We start from the raw sequence: 19,227 nt of genomic DNA on the forward strand, positions 1-19,227 counted from the left end.
AGTTGTTTGAGACTGCGTGCAAAGTATTCGCCATACCGACGGAAGTCAGGCACGTATGGAGTCGCTTGAGGTACTTTCCATGGTTTCGGGCGACACTGACGTCTTGGTTGTACATGACAACGAAAGATCACATGAGAAAACATCAAAAAGAGTATCGACAGTTCCAGGCCGAGATTGGGCCGGAAGCTTTCAAGAGACCCATGCTAACCCATCGTAATGCGATCACGACAGGATGGAAAAGAGTGGGTAAGATGTCTAGAGACAATACCAAAGCGAGGGAGTCGATACTAGAGGAAGACCTGGCGAAGAACGTGAGCTTGAGCCTGCACAACTCCTTTTGCTTGAACCGAGAAGCTAGGGTGAAGGCACTACCCAACCAAGCAAAGAGATTGCAGGAGCAGAGAGAATGGATGCGATCCTATGAACAGCTGAAGGCTTGGGAGGAGATTGTGATTAGTTCCGATGATGAAGAGGAACTGTTGAGACAGTTTGCCGCATCTAGCACTTCAGGATGCAGTACCTCCAAGGCGAAGAGCACGAGATGAATGGGCAAATCGGATGGATCTTGAGTCTTGAGAGGGAAGGGGGGCTTGAGCGTGGATCCGAGTGAAACTTGGATTAACGAAAAAGAAATTTTAACAAAGCAAATATTGTTACTAATATACTATATTTATTATATAAATCGAAATGCTGCATGACAATTTCCTGATTGAATAGGACAAAAGAGATTTTAAAATGATTGGCTTGAAAAGCGAAAATTCAAGGGTGCAGGTGTATGCAGATTTTGATTGCTGTTTAGCAATAGTGTGAAAATTTTAAATGGCTGTGAATTTTGGGGTGTAGATAAGCTTAAATCTGCTGCAAACTTCTGTAAATGACCACTGGCACTGTATCTTGAGCAACACTCGGTTTTTCTGGGACTCACTGGCAGAAGACAGCGCGCGATGAGGACATCGATCTCGAGTCCGGGGAGTATGTGCCAGTCGGTGATATTTGGAAGTTTGACCTTGAGAGAAGCAAAAAACACTTGTTTTTGGAGTGAAATTTAATTTTTCAAAATTTCGAATGGAACCTGTCATGCACGATTTTCTCGCGAGAACTGAAAATCAGAAAAAGAGATCAGAACAATTTCAGAACAGTTGAATAACAATCGCGGGAAAGTTGCTAGAAAAATCGGTGGGAAATTGCTATTCGCAATTTCAATAGCAATAATAACCTAGAGTAGAGCTGTCCCATCTGAAACAGAGACGAGAGCATTCCCACGAGTTGGATTGTTACGATTGGAATACTATTATTGACTGGACTAGAGTGAACCTTCGGTGGAAAGGTGGACAGCTTGAGTGTCCCAATGGTTCACGAGAACTTGCAGTCTAGAGTAAAAACTTGTTCTTGTTGTTAAAACTGACTAACATTAAACTCATATTAGTTACTTTATTAATTCTTGAGTTGTTTACCGACTTATTTACTTCCTGGTTCTTGAGCGTGCTACAATGTGAGTACTTAATTTAAATTCCTAGAGTGTGTTTTATAATTGTGATGTTGAGGTAAGGCGAGTTTTAGGTTGATCCATCTGAAATGGATCAAAGTTACACTGTCTAATAAAAAGTAACTTAACGGATTGTTCCAACCCGGTTTTTAACGGCGTTCATGTATTTTGGGTATCTAGAGACCTAAGTATGGGGACGTTTCTAATTCTAGAGTGGGGGGATATTTTAGTAGTAGCCTTTAAGCTGTAACGGGTCGTAGTCTCATGTCACAAGCGAACCGAACTGGCTCCGACCGTTCTTGAGGTAGAAAAACACAAGAGATAGTGTCCCTGACCCTTGAGCCAGTGGTTATAGGGCCTATTTTTCTTAAGCCTCATGTGTGACTGCAGTAGACGAATGTTACAATCAGGTCGACAAAAACGATACTGCTTTCCTGCTTCGACCAGAACGCTCAAATTAACTTAATTACATGCAGAAATAGTGAGCTCATGGCTGGAACTCAGTATCCCCAGACCACGAGGTCACTCCTAAAATCAGGGCTACTACTATTAATTATATTACTATTGTTTTTGTTCAGTAGATAAATATCATCATCTCCATCGAAGATGGATCAACCCTTTCCCCCAACTCCTAGCTTCGCATCCTAGCAAAATGAATTCAGATGTTAATTAAATTCAATTCAGGACATAATAGGGAAGCTAAAAATTTGTAGAAAATGCTATGAGTTTCAGTCCAGAGACCCCTCCGGATTCTTGAATCCGGGGAAATAAAACCTCTATTTTCCTTCCGGAAGGCTGCCTTCTACCCTTCACCGTTGATCGCAACGGCCTTGCAACTATCGTAGCGACACAATAGTTGCAACTCGGAACGGTCTCTGCTATTTCTGCTCGTCTCTAATTCCGATTCTAAGTTTTTTCGTTGTTATCGTCGCAACTACTGTTGTTGTTGTGTTTCATTTCAGTTTTTCTGCCAAAATGGCCGTTTCTGACGTTTCTCAGAAATATGACGTTCCAATAACACTGCTAATCCTTCAAAACTGCTAATTCGGAAGGTTAGCTGCTAAAATTTCGAATCTGCATTTTCGTCCATTCTGGTCGAATGTCACATAGATCAGTATCACACAATTTCCGTTTACGGCTTTTCTCAACTAGTTCTGTTGTTCTTCTGTGTGAGACTACTGTGGTTGTGTTTTCGCCGTTTCATGGCGCGAAATTTTGACGTTGTCACGTGTCTTTCTTGAACGAATTTCTAAAAATTAACATGAAAGTTCAAATTAACCCTTCCGCGTTCGTGAAAATGAACAATTAAAACCACTAACTCGTCAAAACCGTCAATCTTCCCACCCCGATGTCACAATAAAGTTTCAAATTCCGACTTTGCATTTTCGTACATTCTGGTCGAATGTCAGTTGTCAAAAAGCGTTTTGTTAAGATTCTCATACGAGCTGCCCGGAAGTGATTGTACTGGTCGTACGGGATGTAAATTGATGTTTTATCGTCATTTAAATTAGTTTATTGTAAAATCCTGACGATTCACATAAGTGCGAAAACGTTTGAAATTTACTTTTTATCAAAAATCTCTTCTAATGTTTATTGATTCCAGATTGGAAATGTCCCGACAAAATTTTTACCAAGAAGAGATCGAGCAATCGATGAGAGCTTTTTCAGACATTTGTGTTGACGACGCAAACAAATTAGCGGAGTTATATTTGAAAGGAGAACAGCTAGGAATAAGTATAGATCAATCTGAAGTCAGAAAACAGTTTAAGGAACTGGAAGAGCTGATAAAATCAATAGCTCTCAGTCAAAAACATCATCAACACATTATTACAACTAGCAATCAAGCCGAAAGTGAGAGGCGTGAATTTGAAAGCTCCATATCGTCTGTTGTTGATTTGACAAATTTTGAAGAAGTTAATGCAAACCTAGCAAAACGATTAGATGCGTTTAAGCCCGCCAAACGAAGGGTTGTCGAAGACAGTGCGGGTTTCATTAGAGAAGCAATAGATGCCATCAAAAGCGCCGAAGATCGCTTGAAACGAAGCCGCGGCTCCATCGAGGTGGTAGACAACAGTCAAGAGTCGGTCATGCGAAAGAAAAATTTGATCTGCCCTTTAACCAAAAAGCAATTTGTGAATCCTGTTGCAAACAAGTTTTGCGGACACAATTACGAAAAAGCTGCAATTGAAAATGCGATTAAACAATCTGAGAGGGCATTCTTGTGTCCGTATAATTGTGCCAATGAACGACCAGTAGAATTAAGCCATTTGCAGTCCAACGACGAAATCAGCGCTTTGTTAAGTCGAACAGGCAGGGTGGAGGATGACGATGATGAAAGTGATTGAACTGATTGCATGGTAAATTCAAATTCGCATCACTGAAAGCTAGTTTTGTTATTGATAAATTCATTATTTTTTGTTATGATATTGTGTTGAATTATATTATAAAATGAGAATATTTTCAGTTTTATTTTATGAAGATTTTTCCGCATAGAAGTCAAACCATAACTGATATAAGTTCTTCATTGGTTTTTCTTCAACCGAGTAGAAAACGTGTTTGGCTAAACATACGCAATTAGAACGTGTGTCAGTTTGATGATCTCTTTTGTGCAATAAAACCGTTTTTCAAACAAAAAAAGTTGCTCAAAAGTGGAAGCTATCATTAAATTAGGAAAGGCAATCATAACAAAACTTTGCTTCAGAACAGGCTTCTGACATCGATAATTAATTTTTTTTTGTTATTTAGATTACAAAGTGAAACAAGGATAGCGGCTCACTGTGCAAATATCACAATGTTCCGACCAGTCTTTATTTTTTTTTTATAATTAGTGTCGTTTTTTCTGTGTAGTGTAATAAAAAGATCTGAACGAAAAAATTTCAAGTAAGTCATATTCGACATTCATAGTCTAAATGGAAAGCAGTTTTTGTAGAAAAATGACTAGAAAAACGAAACAAAAACTTCGTTCTATTTTTTTACCGATTCCCAAAGTGGCGCTAAAAAACTCCAAAAATTAACTTTTCCCGAGTGAAACTAAGTTTTTGTGGCTTAAATTAAGCTTAAGTAAGCAATTTTTAGCCTGCACGCCCACCTCTTTAACTCGAAATTAGAACAAACATCACAAAATTTCAGTTTTTGTGGCTTAAATTAAGCTTAAGTAAGCAATTTTAAGCCTGCACGCCCACCTCTTTAACTCGAAATTAGAACAAACATCACAAAATTTCAAACCAATTTTTCTCGACGCTGAGAATAAATTTTTCACATTTTTGTATTACTGCTTAAATCACGACAGAAAAGGTTTTAATCTGGTATGTAACTCGATCCATTATGATGCTTATTTGTACCTGATTTTGAGTGGAAAAATAATAAAGAAAACTAAAACATACGAATACAAAGTTCCTCCGCATTTGTCAAATGGCCGGAACAACTAGTTGCGAATCCTAGATTTTTGGGCAATGCTCTCTAATTTATGCGAAGCACGATTATCAGTTAACAATGAAAATGACTAACAATGAAAAGTGATGTCAAAATCCTATTCTGAAGCAGAGTTTTCTTATGATTGCGTTTTCAGCAGAAGAATCATAGCAGTAAAACAAAAGTCTTTCCTTTAATAAAAACGGAACTTCAAAACAAGTTTTTCTCATCGTTGCGAGCGTTTAATTGTTATTTCGGATGCACCTCATCCTGTTCTGTGAAAAGAGTGATATCGATTGTGCTCTAGGATAATTAAAAGAAACCGAAATCTTATCAAGTGTTTTCATAGCCATTGATTTCAGTGGACTACTAGAGGGCGGAGGTTATTATCTTCTGTTAAAAATATCTAAACTGCCAAACAACATCCTACTGTACAAATCATGGATCGTTGCACAAAAAATGGACATTAGTCACAGCCATGTTCAAAAGGCGGTTCATTGCACTTCTTGAACTGTTAGGTGAGTCACTCTGGCTGTATAATTATCATTTAAAGGCAATGCCAATGGCCTCCTTATGTAGAAATTTGGTGTATGTTTTGATTTTGTTTAAATTCCTGTTTGATAAAAATAGGTATAATGAAAAAATTATTGGGATCGGGTTTTGCATTTTTTTGAGACGCTTAGCAAAATTTTTTCACTTTTTCAAAAAATTGGTTTTGCTGAAAAATCTGATCAGCCGATTTTCAAGAAAGTGCTACCAACGGCAAATCTGCTCACTACCTTGCGTGCCGCCATATTTCCCTCGTCTTTTTTTTTACCTTACCCAACTCTCTACAGCCTTCGAAAAATTGTGTGTGCGGAATTTTTGACGCATATTTTTGGATTTTTTTTACATTTTCTCGGAAACTCCCTTTCCGAATCTGAGATTTTGTATTCAATTGATAGAAAAGGTTGATAAAAGTTCCCCGGACAAACGGCTTCGGCCAATTTGTTTATACAATAAGTTATGGACCTCAAAAAAAAACAAATTTTCTATTTTTTGGCAGTTTTTTTTTTAAACTTTGACTTTTCTCGAAAACTACTCTCCCTAATCTGAGAGCTTAGTTTCAATGGGTATAAAAATGTGTTTGAAGCTCTCCTGCATAAGCAGTACTTGTTTACATTAACTTGTTTACATTAAAAGTTATGACTCTCGGAAAAGTCAAAATTTCGACTCTCGGAAAAGTCAAAAGGTTTTGGACTTTTCTCGAAAACTACCCTCCCGAGTCTAAGATTTTGGTGCCAATGGCTAGAATGGGCTGTAGAATGCTCCCCTGCGTGGGCAGTTACGCCCAAAATTTCTTACACATCAAGTTATGACCCTCGGAGAAAGCAAATTTTTAAGTTTTTGAAGGTATTTAAGTTTTTGAAGGACTACCCTCCCAAATCGGAGTTTTTGATTTCAATAAAAAAAACGTGTCGTAGGAAGCTTCACTGCATCAACGGCTACGCCCAAATTTTTCAACTAAAACTTATTGCTCTCGTACAAGTCAAAATGTTGAATTTTTTACCGTATTTTGAAACTTCTTTTTTCTCGAAGACTATCGAGCCGAATCCCATATCAATTTTTTATTCGATTCAACAGGTTGTCGGAAGCTTCCGTGCAAAAGCTGAAACGATTTAAATTTTGTAAGAATGACATTGATCTTGATAAAATTTCAAATTCTCAAAGAACTCACTACTGTTTATCTTATTAGGGAACCAACTAAGGTTTTGGGTGAAGCCCATTTTTTGAAATTACCCGCTTCAGTACAAAAATTTTAACATTTATCAAAGAAATACTTCCAGTTTAAGCTGGCCCCTAGTCATTAATAGGTTTAAAAATTCAAACTAGCTCATAGTTTTTGAAAAATGTGTTTTTTTTTCATGCTCATGATCGAAAAGTCAAATACGAGAATCACAGCATAGATATAAACAGTAGAAATTAAAAATATTTTTTCCTTCAAGGATGTAATAGACTATATGTAGAAAAATCAGTTTTTAAAAGATCCGTGACTACTTGGAATAGATACAAAATGATACAGTTTAATCTCAATCATATCCCAACTTATAGACGAGCAAAATTTAATTTACTGCATCGAAAAACTTATTATAGAGGATGCTATAATAATTATGCTTATTGAAAAAACCATTTTGATGTTCTTTAAGGTTTTTTGGCTTCAATCTTTTCGGTGTAGTTTATATCGGCTTAGTTGCCTCAAAATAGGTTGTTTAAAGGAGGGCTGTAATAACTTCTCAAGCGGTTTTATGCTTTGGTATTCGTAACAACTTAACTACAGCTCATACCAATCATATAATTGTCCATTCTCCTTTTGTGGTGAGGTTGGGCGTTCGGAAAGTGGGTAAGCAATGGTGTATCTGGATAGCTTGACAATTTGAAGTTATCAGATGAGGGCATCCTTAATAAGATTCAAGCTTCTTATGTCATTCTGTTAAGGAAGTTTTTGGGTTTGAGGGAATTAGTGGGAATTATTCATCTCTCGTTAAACACAATCGGTCCAACAATTTTTAGGTTCTCCTGCTGGTATTTCCCCTGGGACTGAAACCCGGTCTGTCAATTTAAGCGCGTGGTCATTTTCTCTTTGGTGACCAGGCCAAACCATTGTAGCGGTGACCGCACTTGTGGATCGCCCAGCTTTCATAACAGTACATCACAACTGGCCCGAGACAAGCTCTGTAGGTATGATACTTTGTAATCAAGTCAATATCTTCATTCAGCAGCATAGGCGGCATTTTGTCCAGAAAGCTGCTTTTCTGAACGATGCAGTTTTTGCGTCATGATACCTCAATTTATGTTGCCCAGCTTGCAGAGCTCTTTGATAGTGTCCTGGGTTTCAGATTGCTTGATCCATTGATTAGCATTCTGATTTGAGCGATAATTTGAAGGACTATTGCATCGTGGACAAACATTGGTTTTATCTTCAGGTGTTTTCCTCAGACCCATTGCATTCCTTATGTATCACTTGATTACAGGAATTGCAAAGTTTTGAATAGGCGCCGACTCCTTTCAAACAACAAGCGAATAGCTCTTTTTGGGTTTTCTGAGAAATTTTTTAAGCCTGGTTTTAATTATGAAGTTTTTCATTAAACTGGTATTCCGTTTCAGCTGATATCACAAATTCATCTGCATATAGAGTATCACAGAGGACCCTGGAACGACAGTTTTTGTAACCTCTTCCATTAATTTTGTAAATAACAACGGGCTAAGCGCCGTCACCTGATGCTCGCCTACTTTAATTTTGAAGTAATCACCGCATACTTGGGGTAGGCGAATTCTGCTTTTCGACTCCGTGTACAGACATATTAACAGTCGTAGCACATTTTTGAGATTTCTTTGTTGCCTAAAACCCATGGGATCAGTTCCCAGGGACCACGGTCGAATGCTTTTTCGAGAACAACAAATATGTAATTTAAGTTTTTTTCGCAATTAGCTCTTTCAAGTGTCTTATAATAAAACCGGCATCGGTTGTTGATCTACCACCCATAAGGTCAGTTATTTGTATGTAGATTATTTTTGTACTTTATTTCAGATGTTTTTCTTGTTCTTCTCAAAAAGTTTTGATAGGATGCCTCCGTAATCGGATGCCTCTGTAGTATCCACATTTGTAAAATGAGACAGTTTCACCTTCGCTCCAATCGGAGGGGATTAGACCAGATTTCCTGACTAACTTAGGGATTTCAAAAACTTCAGCAAGTTCAGGTTCCCCGGCAAAATTTTATCATGTCCGAAGTTGGTCTTGGGCGCTGATAACTTTTGATTTCTCTCCTTGCCAGTGCCACTTTCTGGATATTAAACTCATCTAATGGGCTCCATTTTAAACGTATGTCTCATTTGAAAAATTTGAGAAAAAGCTTTGCCACTGCCAGAACATCCTCGTCTCAAGTCAGGAGTTTCCTTAATGAATTTTGCTCCAACCACATCCTTTTGATCGTTTTTCTTTTGCTTGGCGAGGTGACAAATTTCAAGTCGTGGCTCCGGTTTTTGAAAAACCTTGACAACATTTCTAGCTCGATGCTTTTTTTTTTAGCTCGGCAACAAGATTTGCTTGGCGAGGCGGAACATTTGAAGTCTTGTCTCCGTTTTGACATATCGTGTCGTCCTTTTTGGCTTGGTTCATTTCCAGACCTCTGCTACTTTTCTTTTCTTTTTAACTCCTTTGTCTATTTTTCTTCGTTTCACCACCATATTTATCTTTTTCACGCTGGTTTTTCGGTTGTTCGTGGCATACGCTTTTCGCTTATTCTTGAAGGGTTGATCAAAAGTTTTTCCAGTTAGCCTGTTTTTGATTATTCTATAGCTTCTTTCTTATTGCTTCTTTGTACTTGAGTTAGTTTTCCCTTTCACTTAATTTCCAAGATTTTTTCTTCCAACTGGTTTTGGCGTATGGCGGTAAATAGGAACTTCAAGAAAGAATGCACGCACGAAAAATAAGTTTGTAGTACCACATTCTTCGCCCGTGATAACTTTCAAATTTTGACCCATCTCTGCGACAATCTGTGTAAGAATGTTCTCAACTCTGAAGCGTACAGTCATCATCATCGCAGCGTTTGTTAAAGAAAGTGTTAGGACGGCTAGGTTTTGTGACTGATAGAAATTGAGAAGTCTGATATCTTAGTTCGGATTCACAAAGCAGAATGGGACACTTTCTCGGTCAATTTCCTGGCGCCACCCTCCAAAGTTTCCATTCGAGTCACCACACAGGAAAATATATTCTTGGTTTGGTAGATATACCATAGTATCTTCTAGCGTGTTACAAAATTCAACCTTTTCCAAATCTTCTCCACCAGTTGGTGAATTTCTTTGCCAGAAAAACTTCGCCATCTCCGAAACTTCTTGTGCCTCTTCCTTTGAAAACAGTACACCGATACAGTACAAAACAGGGTTTCTTCTAGACAGTACACCGATATCTTTCTTTATAGAATTTTGCATATCTCCTTTTAGTTTGCCAACGTTCCAAGAGCTTAGTCGGACGACTTCTTTTCCAGGGTGGATTCCTTCGTGTTGCACATATTAGTATTAGTCATATTAGTCATTCAAACTATGAAATTTTTAGCACCTTTTCCTCATTCAATGGGCGCACGGGCCCGAGGGCCATTGCTTGTACGAATTTCCATGATTTATTTAACAATGCATTTTCTGCATGAAATCCTAATTGATCGAGTGCCTTTTTTGTGTCCACTCTTCTCCTTTTTCCGGGCTTTAGACCGGCAGTTCCATCGAAAAGCAAGACAGACTAGACGGACTTCGTAACAACTTAGAGTCATGAAAAGTTTTTTTAGCACAAGTTTTTTCAGGAGAACGGACGTCTACCCGAGTATTTTCTCTATAGTAATTTTCCTCACAATGCTTATTTAACGCTGAACATTTTGTTAGCCGACATGTTTTCTCAAATTGGACATCCAAAAAAACTCTGTTCACAAATCTATATCATTCGAAACATATATTTGTGAATTTAATTTTTTCTATGTAATTTTCCGGTTTTATGGCTTCCGTCTTTTTCTATCGGCTAGTTTTCATTCCTAGTGCTGCATTCAAAAACTTATCTTTGCAAAACGAATGATGAAGTCTATTTTTTTTAAGTCTTATGCCGGGAAGCCTGAAACACTAGCTCACTCTGGAAAATTAGTTTTTCTCTTCTCGATCTAAATTGGATTTGAGAGCAATCATTTCAATTTTTTTCTTCCGTGACCGAAAGGGCTCTTATGTGACATATCACTCTGTGACTTTTATTCGATGAAACTTATTTTGCGCGACAAGAAAGTTTAATGAAAATACAATTAAAAACACGTCCGAGTATAGAATTACTTCATCATTCGTGTTTGGAACAATAATCGCAATCTGTGCTGATAATTGATTGATTTCCATTGAAGCTACTTTTAATCAAAGCTTCAGCATATTTAGTAATATCAATATTTCTTTTTAAAAAACAACAATGTGAACGGTTAAATTTTGGAAGGATTTGAAAAATTTGGTTTCGTAGATGAAGTGAGAGGGTTGAAATATGAGGTATGCTAAAGAATATGGTGACAACAAGGTTTGCCAAAAAATTCAAAATTTGAAAAAAAATCGAGTTGCTTTATTAAAATTTTTGGTCGTTTTCCTAGATGAACGGCGAAGGTTCATTGAAATGGTAAGGTAGCTTAATGAATAAGATAGTCACACCTGAAATATTGTGCTAGAATGAAATTGGGAGCCCACTCTTTTTCATCTCCCGTCTGACTTTTGTTCGGGCACTTTTTTATCCCCCATCTGCTCAGTGCAGGACCAACCGTGGGGGGAGAGATGTCATCAATTTCGCCGCAGCCGGTCACATCTTGAGGAGGTGGAAGACTCTGGGACCCCTCCAACCGTGACCGAAGTGGGTCAAAAGCATGACCTTCGTGTTGAGAGACGTGTGCCTGTTCGTTGCACTGACCTTGTGTGAAAAAAAACACCCGATGTCATATTTTCTTATAGTTCTTCTATTATTTATTCTAGTCCGTCAAGTCAACGAATGCATGTAGCTACTAAAAATTGCAACGCTCGACTTTGCTCTAATTTGAATTAGTCAATTAGATGAAAATCTGCTGCAACCCTTTCTAGGATATAAGGTTGTGTACGTTCACAAAGCATCTAACTTGAGTGCCCGGTTGACACGCCCTTGCTTTTTTCAATGGCATACAATCTATCGCAAAATGATATTTTTTCTTTTCAGTTTCAATCTCAATTAGCTTGCGGTTTGCTGTTCAAATAGTTTGCTGTTTTAATCTTAAACCTTTCCTAAGTACCTTTTGAAGCACAGGAAGATTTTTAAAACACGTCTGATCATTAAAAAAAAACAAATTAAGAATCTACTTATCTCAGCCACAACGAATTGGAATGCTGAAAGCAACTCTTGTTGCCATCTTGAGAATTAATTTCAAGCCTTATGTATAACCTGGGTAGTCTCTTTTGTCTCAAGTTGTTTTCGCATACCATTTATTTCAACAATTCATTCCTCAAATTAAATTCACATTAATTTTTGCGAGAGCAAAGGTTTTGTACTAAGTATTTTACGCGCATAACAACTAATTTTGCTCTCACTGTGATGTTTTATACGTGAAATTACTAATTCAATTTTGAAGCTTTTTTGATTTGTGAATATGATTTACGTTAAAAGAAAGATTTGTATTTTCATTTACTGTTCATAATTGTACAGCAATTGATGATTTTACTTGCAGTTTATTCAAGAAAAAAAAAACATTGTTTTGACGATTTGGTTATTTTTTGTGTAATGAGAGAATCCCTTTTGTTCTTTTGGTGAAACTAACTCCCCCCTTAATCTCTAGTGATTGAACAGATCTAGGAATTGGGACTTTGCTCAATTGCTCCCAAATCATTAATTCTTTTGTTTCTTTTTTATTTGACTGAAAAAAAATCAGTTGTAGACTGAATTGATACCATAATAATTATAATTCTTTTGTCGGTATAGTTTTTTCGGAGTTAAATTAGATACATTCATTGCCAAATTGCTTGGTCGAAGTCTCTTGAAAGTTTTTTCAAAGGTAAAAGAGTCCAAGTTTTTAGCCAAAAATAACCAAATCAAAAACCGCGAAAAAGAAGAACTACGCCTTAAATATATCAAAATAAACAAAAGCATTACAAAGAAACAATTGAACTGAATTGAAGTAGCCCTGGAAATGAGTGGAGAAGAATTGGACGCGGAGAAGATTGAAGAGTTGAAGGAAGTGTTTAACAGTCATGACCCAGAAGGACAGGTAGGCCATACTTTGAGTTTGCACTTATGTCGCCACCACGCCTCAATATAATGACTACAAGTAGGCATTTGAACTGGGCTTTTGATCGGCAGCCTAATTTTGAAAAAAATGGTAGGCAGTATTTTACAAATATGACCCTTAATATGTCAGATTGGCAGTTTTGATGCGCTATTCGATCATTTTCTGAAAAGTTCTCAAGCAAAATTTATCACCATTTGGGTAGAGGGGGGAGGCTGGACTCAAAAAAACATCACCATGTGTGAGAAGGATTACGTTTGATAGCTCACTCGACCCGAGCAAGTCATTATGAGGAGCAGACCATGAAAAGCACAACTACAGGGTGGCAACTGTGTTGTCATCAGTGCGAAGCATGATCAGTCAGTTTCATCAGTACTAGCAAATCAAGGTCAATGACATAACATTTTCGCTGCACTTGTTCTTTTAATCATTAAAAAACAGCAACAGGTCTATAGAGTGAGATTTTATTCCAGGTTAACTTCGGGGGTTAATTTCAAGTATTGATTAGAGAATACAATTTTCGAAACGTTGACAGTATTTAAAGAAATTGTTCGGAAAATATCACTGCGACGTAAAAATTTTATCGGTGGCAGTATCAGTGTCGGCAGTGCCAATGATTTTTTGGTTACCGTTACCGCCCTGTCCTAGTTGAAACATCTACATTTTACGATCCAGAAATATGAACTTTCGAGTTTTGCTATAGAAGTTTAAGCACGGTCTCCTTGAGCTCCACTATGGTTTCACCAGCTCGAAATCGCTTTTTTCTCGAAGTTTTCGAAAAGCAAAAGAGCTCGTATAGCACCAAGTGTGATATCTTATTAAAGCTCTTCCAATTATAACGCGGATTCAAATCAGAAATTAAGTTAAAAATCATTTCTGTCTATAATTACTGATCTGTATTTTTATACTTCTGGACTAATTGAAATTTCATCACTGTTCTCGAAAGCTACTAGCTAAAGCCGATATTAAGGATTCATTCTAAAAATTGGGGTGTAGACATCTTCTCTGCATACGAGACTCTTCACATGCTTTAGTAGAGAAAATTTTGTGAATTTAGGAAAAGCCAACTTTTAAGATTTTTGATCGTTTTTTGGAATGTTTTTCAATTTTTTTTCGAAAACTACCCTCAGATAAAGAATTCAGTTGAAAAATCGATTAGCATATATTTCTTTAATAATGCAGCTAATACTCTACCTAAGCAGAAAAATCACTAGGGTTTTGCGTTAAGTCCATTTTAGAAACTTTCAAAATTACGCATTTCGGTATCAGTACAAAATATGATCAAAATATTAAAACATGTGAGTCTAGCATAAACTGGGCAACTAGTTTTTATTCCAAGCGTCCGTGGCGCGATTGCGAGGAAGTGGAAATCCTAAACAACCGGTAGGAGATCCATATCCGGAACATTGAAATAGTTAGTTTTTTTGGTCGAGTTTTTCCTGCATCGCATTGGCAATTTGATAGAAACTGCAGCTGCTTTATTGGTGGCTAGTGTTATTAAAATTACCAGCGGTCATAAAGCAGACGTGAGAACGTGTTGCTCCCAAGCCTCGCAAAAAAAGTTGTCAAAGTGTCTTTTTAACCTTTTCCATATTTCACTTTGTTTTGCCCGTTTAGAGATATTTTTTTTGCGTTTTCCACGCTTGTGTTTGCGAAGCACAGCTTCGACTCTGTGTTTCCTTATTACGATTGCGATCAGCAAGTGCTATCAAATTTATTCTATCAATTTTAATAGTATTGATGAAATATATTCTTTTTCAGTTATTATTGCGATTTACATAGTTTTGCAATCAGGTACTAGATTTTTTTTTACCGAAAAGCACTTTGCTAACAAATTTTATGCATGGGATGTAACTTGCTTCATAATAAAGTTGAATCCCTTACGGTTCCTGCCAACTTAGATAAGAGGTAACGCCCATGCTTGGGACGTCCAAGGCGCTGGGTTCGATTGCCACCGAAAGGCCATGTTTTTAAAATTGATTTAAAAAAAATTTTTGTCTGTTTAGTTTTGTCTTACTTTTCAAAGCATGGACTTCTATTCTGATTTAAGCAGTTTTTAGTATAATTGCTTCCGGTTTTTTTTTCTGGAATTTTCTAATTTGCGTTTTTTTTTGGCTGTGTTTTTTGGGTTGTCAATAACAATTCTTTTTCTTGATATTTTTTCATTAAATTGATTTTCACACGAGACAAACAGAATAAAATTCGATTGATGTTGTTGATTTTTTTCGACCTTTTTATTTAATTCCGGAATATAGTTTATATCTTCGCCGCTGTGTATAGTCTTAAATGCAAAACTATACCCGTCGCCGCTGTTTATAGTCTTAAATGCAAATTGATAGGAAAAAACAATTTAGATGTTTTGCAGTAATTGTTCCCACCATAAAATGGGGAATAATTTAGTGTTTTTGTTTGTTTTTTGTTTTCCATGAAAAATCAAGTATCACTAATGATCATCGGAATGGGTCGAATAGAAGCCCATGGCTCGTGATTTCAACGACATTTCAGAAATTTCAAAAAGTTTTCACAGTGCCGAAAACTATTTCTTTTTTTTTTTCGTTCTAGTTTTAGTTATATTTCGAGCGAGTAAAGCGATCAAATTTTATTAAAGCTTTTAGGCTAAAAAAACTTGGTTTTATTTCAAAGAAAACGAGTTTTGGAACTTTTCGTTAGCTCTTTCTTGGAAATCAGGGTTTTCTGAAAAAGATCAAATTTATTGAGCAAAAAATTTTAGAAAGTTAGAAGTATTTGCGTTTGTCGTTCAGTTTTTGAAGGCAAATGTCGAATATGTCTACTTCATTAACTTTTTACGCGTTTGTATAGTTGTCTAATCACGCCAGGCACTAAAAACGATACATATTTCAAGAATATATAAAAATCTTTTTCTAGTTTTAGAATGAGTAAGCTTCTTGCACATCATCCGACTCAACTTGTTTTCAAATGATTTTGTGGTGTCTAGGGAATGGTGAAGAGTGGTGAGCTGGGTGAGATGTTCCAGCAGCTGGGTCTGGAACTGTTTCCGGAAGAAGTAGAAGACATAACTGTGGAGATTGACAAGAACTGTGAGTCCTGTTCATAAGTCAGTACTTTATTTAAGACTTTCTATTCCAACAACCGCCCCGTCAGGCGGTTAGAATAGTCAATAGCATTGTATGGAATCCTTTGTGCATAATTACTGTTGATGCCTTTTTTGCGTTGTTCATGGCCCAAAAATGGAGCTTAACCTTTAGTTTCAAAAAGGTCTTTAAACATGTTCCAAAATATAAGTAAATTACTTATACAAAATTTCCCTGGATTCCGCGCTCAAATACGTGTAACGTAAGTTTTGTCGGCACATTAGTTTTGCAAAGGATCCTCAACTAACGGATATAGCTAGTTATTCCTTTTTTCTAATGTTCTCTATATTTAGAGTGTTTTAGCCGATGGTGTGTTTGACTTTGCGGAGTTTGAGGCGCTCTACTCGAAGTTGACCAAACCTATGACTGAAGATGACGTCATGCAGGCGTTCAAGTTTTTCGACAAGGAGAAGTTGGGGTTCATCTGGGCTGAAGACCTCAAGTAAGACTGCGAAATAAAAATAATTAATTCAAACAGTGTGAAATTTTGTGAAGCCGTTTAGTTGTATGTTTAATGCAAATTGATGCTGTAGTTTGATAGTAAGCGGTTTAGTGGAGTTTACATGCGCAAATCTTCCCAAAAAAAATCTGAGTTTTTTTTTAAAAGTTGGCTCGCAAAGTTTGATGTTCTCTGGGATGTTCTAGGAATATTTTGATGACAATTGGGGACAAGATGACGGAAAAAGAGGCAGACGAGTTGATCAAAACTGCCGACATGAACTATGACGGAAAGATACAGTACATCAACTTCGTAGGACTCATGGCCTCAGAACTCGGAACCACGTGACCCGACCATGTGATCTTGTTATCTTTATGTGACAAATTAAACTCGTTATCTTTACAATACCTTTTGAAAATGACCAAAATATCTTCAAAAACTAAATGCCAACGTCATGCCATAAAATAAACCGAAAGGTTTTTCTATTATCATAATCCAATTGATCTTTCAATTAATACCATTTCAATTAGAATTCATTGTGAAGCTTTCGGATGTTTGAAATACGAAAGTGGTTTTTAATTTTCAGATTTCCCAGCAAAATAAAAGTTTACCTATTGGTTTTGTTTTCTCCAATTGGGTTAATATTATAAAAAAAGTGTCAACCATAGAATGTTCTAGAATTTCAAAGCAACTCGAAACTAATTTGGAACTCGAAGGTTGAGGTAGTTTCTAAAATAAAGTCATTAATTTTCTTCTGTTTACTTCGCTCATTGACTTGTTTACAGCTGTCTTTTGGCTATGGTTTAAAATCACCGAATAATTTCTGAAACGTTTTGTGTACTGATTTTGAACTTCAAATTAATTTTTTTTAACAAAATTTGGGATTTTGAAGCAGTGATGAGCTCGCTTTTTTCTCAAAAAAAATGTGATAAATTGTAAAAGTTTTCGACATCAAAAAAATTCTCGGTTTTTTTCTGTTGTTTTTCTTTCTGAAAAACTAGATTTGAATATTTTAGACTATTTTTCATCTAAATTAATTGATGATTGATCCAAAATTTTAAACGTTTCAAGCTTTCTTTAAATCGTCTTTCTTCTCATGTCTTTCTTCCTGTTTTTTTCTCGATATAATGCAAGACGATTCATCTAACTGTTTTTTGCTGTCTGTCGCAGTTCCCCTGTTCTAATCATTGAAGTTGGAATTTTTTGGTAAGTTTGAGTAGCAGAATTGGTTTTGAGTTAGTTGTAGTTATTATTATAATAGAAGTCATTTAACCAATATACAACAATAAAATTTTCAGCAATGAGACATCAATAGTATAACACTGAACCAAAAAAACCTGTCATTAAAAGTTTTTTCTTCAAAAAAAGTTTTCAAATATATGAACATGATTTAAAACTACATACCTGAGAATTTCATTTTGTACTACATAACGACATCCATGTTTACGCTTGCGATAAGCAAGCGTTATCAAACTGGAATATAGACTTTTCTCGGGTTAGCAACTTGTTTAAAAGAATCACTTGTAGCCTAATTCATAAAGAATTCAAACTTCCATGTGTGCCTGGTCAACGCAGCCTGGAGGTAACGAATATGTTTTGGATGGCAAAGGTCTTGGGTTCGAATTTGATCAGGACCTATTTTATTTCCAACAGGAAAAACACTGTTTTAAACAAAATTGTCGGCCACTTATTTGTTTGCTGAATTGTCACATCTTGGAATCGGTTTTTGCTGCGTGCAGGTTCTTTAATTTTGTTTCTAGTGTTTCATTTTCTTCTACTGTGTGTAATTTTACTTACCTTGACTTCGTATTGCCTTTGTTTTTTTATTTTTTCGCTAAAAAAATTTCCTCTGCCCAAATTTTTTCGCCTTTTTTTATCGGCTTGATGACTTAAATTCGCGTATTTTCAAAGAAAACACAATTTGACATTCACCTTCCCACTTATCAAATTGGTTGTATGTTTACCAATCGGCTTAATGTTTTTTTTTTCATAGAAATTCGTTTCCTAAGTTATGGAAAATCTTTCGTTTTTCTCGGAAGCTTCTACTAATTTTCATAGAAGGGTTATCAAGTGAAAAATCACCTACTTCCCTGTGTGCCTGTATATTCCCCTAGAGTCTTTTTTACTTGACCCTTCTGTCTTCAGCTTCGAAAAAGTCTGGGGGAATATTTGACCATGATTTTATTTGTTTTTTCGTTCGCTCGAAAACTACCCCTCACAAATCTGACTTTTTTGTTTCAATGAATGGAAAGACTTTTGAAAGATTTTGCGGATGAGTGGTTACGCCCAATTTTTTTAACACAAATTTATGGCCCTCCGAATAATCAAGTTTTTGGTTTTTGAACGTTTAAACTTTGTTAGAAAACAAATCTTTCAAATCTGATATTTTGGGTTTAATGGAGATAACAGGCAGTGGAAAATTCCCTTGCATTAGCGGTCAACCGCAAAAAAATGTTACTCAAAAAGTTATGGCCCTGGAAAAAGTCAAATATTTGACTTTGAAAGTTTTTTGGAAATTTTCGACTTTTAACTACCGTGCTAATTTTCAGGTTCTGTTGACTCATTAAACTCGGTTTTGGGAATCCTCTTTGCTTAAGCGACCACAACCTGCTTTTTGCAGAAAAAAAAGTTCTTGGACTTTGGAAATCATTTTGACCGTTTTTTAGAACATAATGAAAGTTTTTTGTAATATTTTTTCTTAAATTTTACTCAATCATTTCTAAGATGAAAAATTCAACTGAAAAAACCGGTTGCAAAAATTGTTCCTTCGAATCCTTAAGGGAAGATTCTTTATTTTTAGTTACAGAAATGTTGACTTATGAAAAGTGATTATCTCAAAAAAATTTTACACTTTATTTACACAATTCTTTTAGTAGATACAACTAAGGTTTTGGGAAAGGTCCGCTTTTTGAAGTCACATTTTTCGTGCCGCTCCAGTATAGCAAATAAATTCAATCTTAAACGCGTACTTCTTGCTTTAGCTCG

General features: G+C 36.3%; 2 protein-coding genes across 5 annotated transcripts; both read left to right on the forward strand.

The window, feature by feature from the left end:
* The first annotated feature begins 3,096 nt into the window (after nucleotides 1–3,096).
* LOC134848680 (E3 SUMO-protein ligase NSE2-like) lies at nucleotides 3,097–3,831 on the forward strand. Its single transcript, XM_063866196.1, has one exon. The coding sequence runs from the start codon at nucleotides 3,097–3,099 to the stop codon at nucleotides 3,829–3,831; it is 735 nt and encodes a 244-aa protein (XP_063722266.1).
* Nucleotides 3,832–12,044: 8,213 nt separating this feature from the next.
* On the forward strand, nucleotides 12,045–16,847 carry LOC134847908 (uncharacterized). Of its 4 annotated transcripts, none has more exons than XM_063865174.1 (5): nucleotides 12,045–12,173; nucleotides 12,515–12,672; nucleotides 15,647–15,749; nucleotides 16,107–16,245; nucleotides 16,449–16,847. In XM_063865174.1, the coding sequence occupies exons 2-5, from the start codon at nucleotides 12,595–12,597 to the stop codon at nucleotides 16,588–16,590; spliced, it is 462 nt and encodes a 153-aa protein (XP_063721244.1). In that variant the 5' UTR covers nucleotides 12,045–12,173; nucleotides 12,515–12,594; the 3' UTR covers nucleotides 16,591–16,847. The 4 variants fall into 4 exon arrangements, with proteins under 4 accessions (XP_063721244.1, XP_063721245.1, XP_063721246.1 ...); XM_063865175.1 differs by having other exon boundaries at nucleotides 12,049–12,173; nucleotides 12,518–12,672; XM_063865176.1 differs by having other exon boundaries at nucleotides 12,081–12,173; nucleotides 12,482–12,672.
* Nucleotides 16,848–19,227: the final 2,380 nt, after the last annotated feature.

The sequence above is a fragment of the Symsagittifera roscoffensis genome, chromosome 6 (genome assembly GCF_963678635.1).
Source record: "Symsagittifera roscoffensis chromosome 6, txSymRosc1.1, whole genome shotgun sequence".
Lineage (NCBI taxonomy): Eukaryota > Metazoa > Xenacoelomorpha > Acoela > Convolutidae > Symsagittifera > Symsagittifera roscoffensis.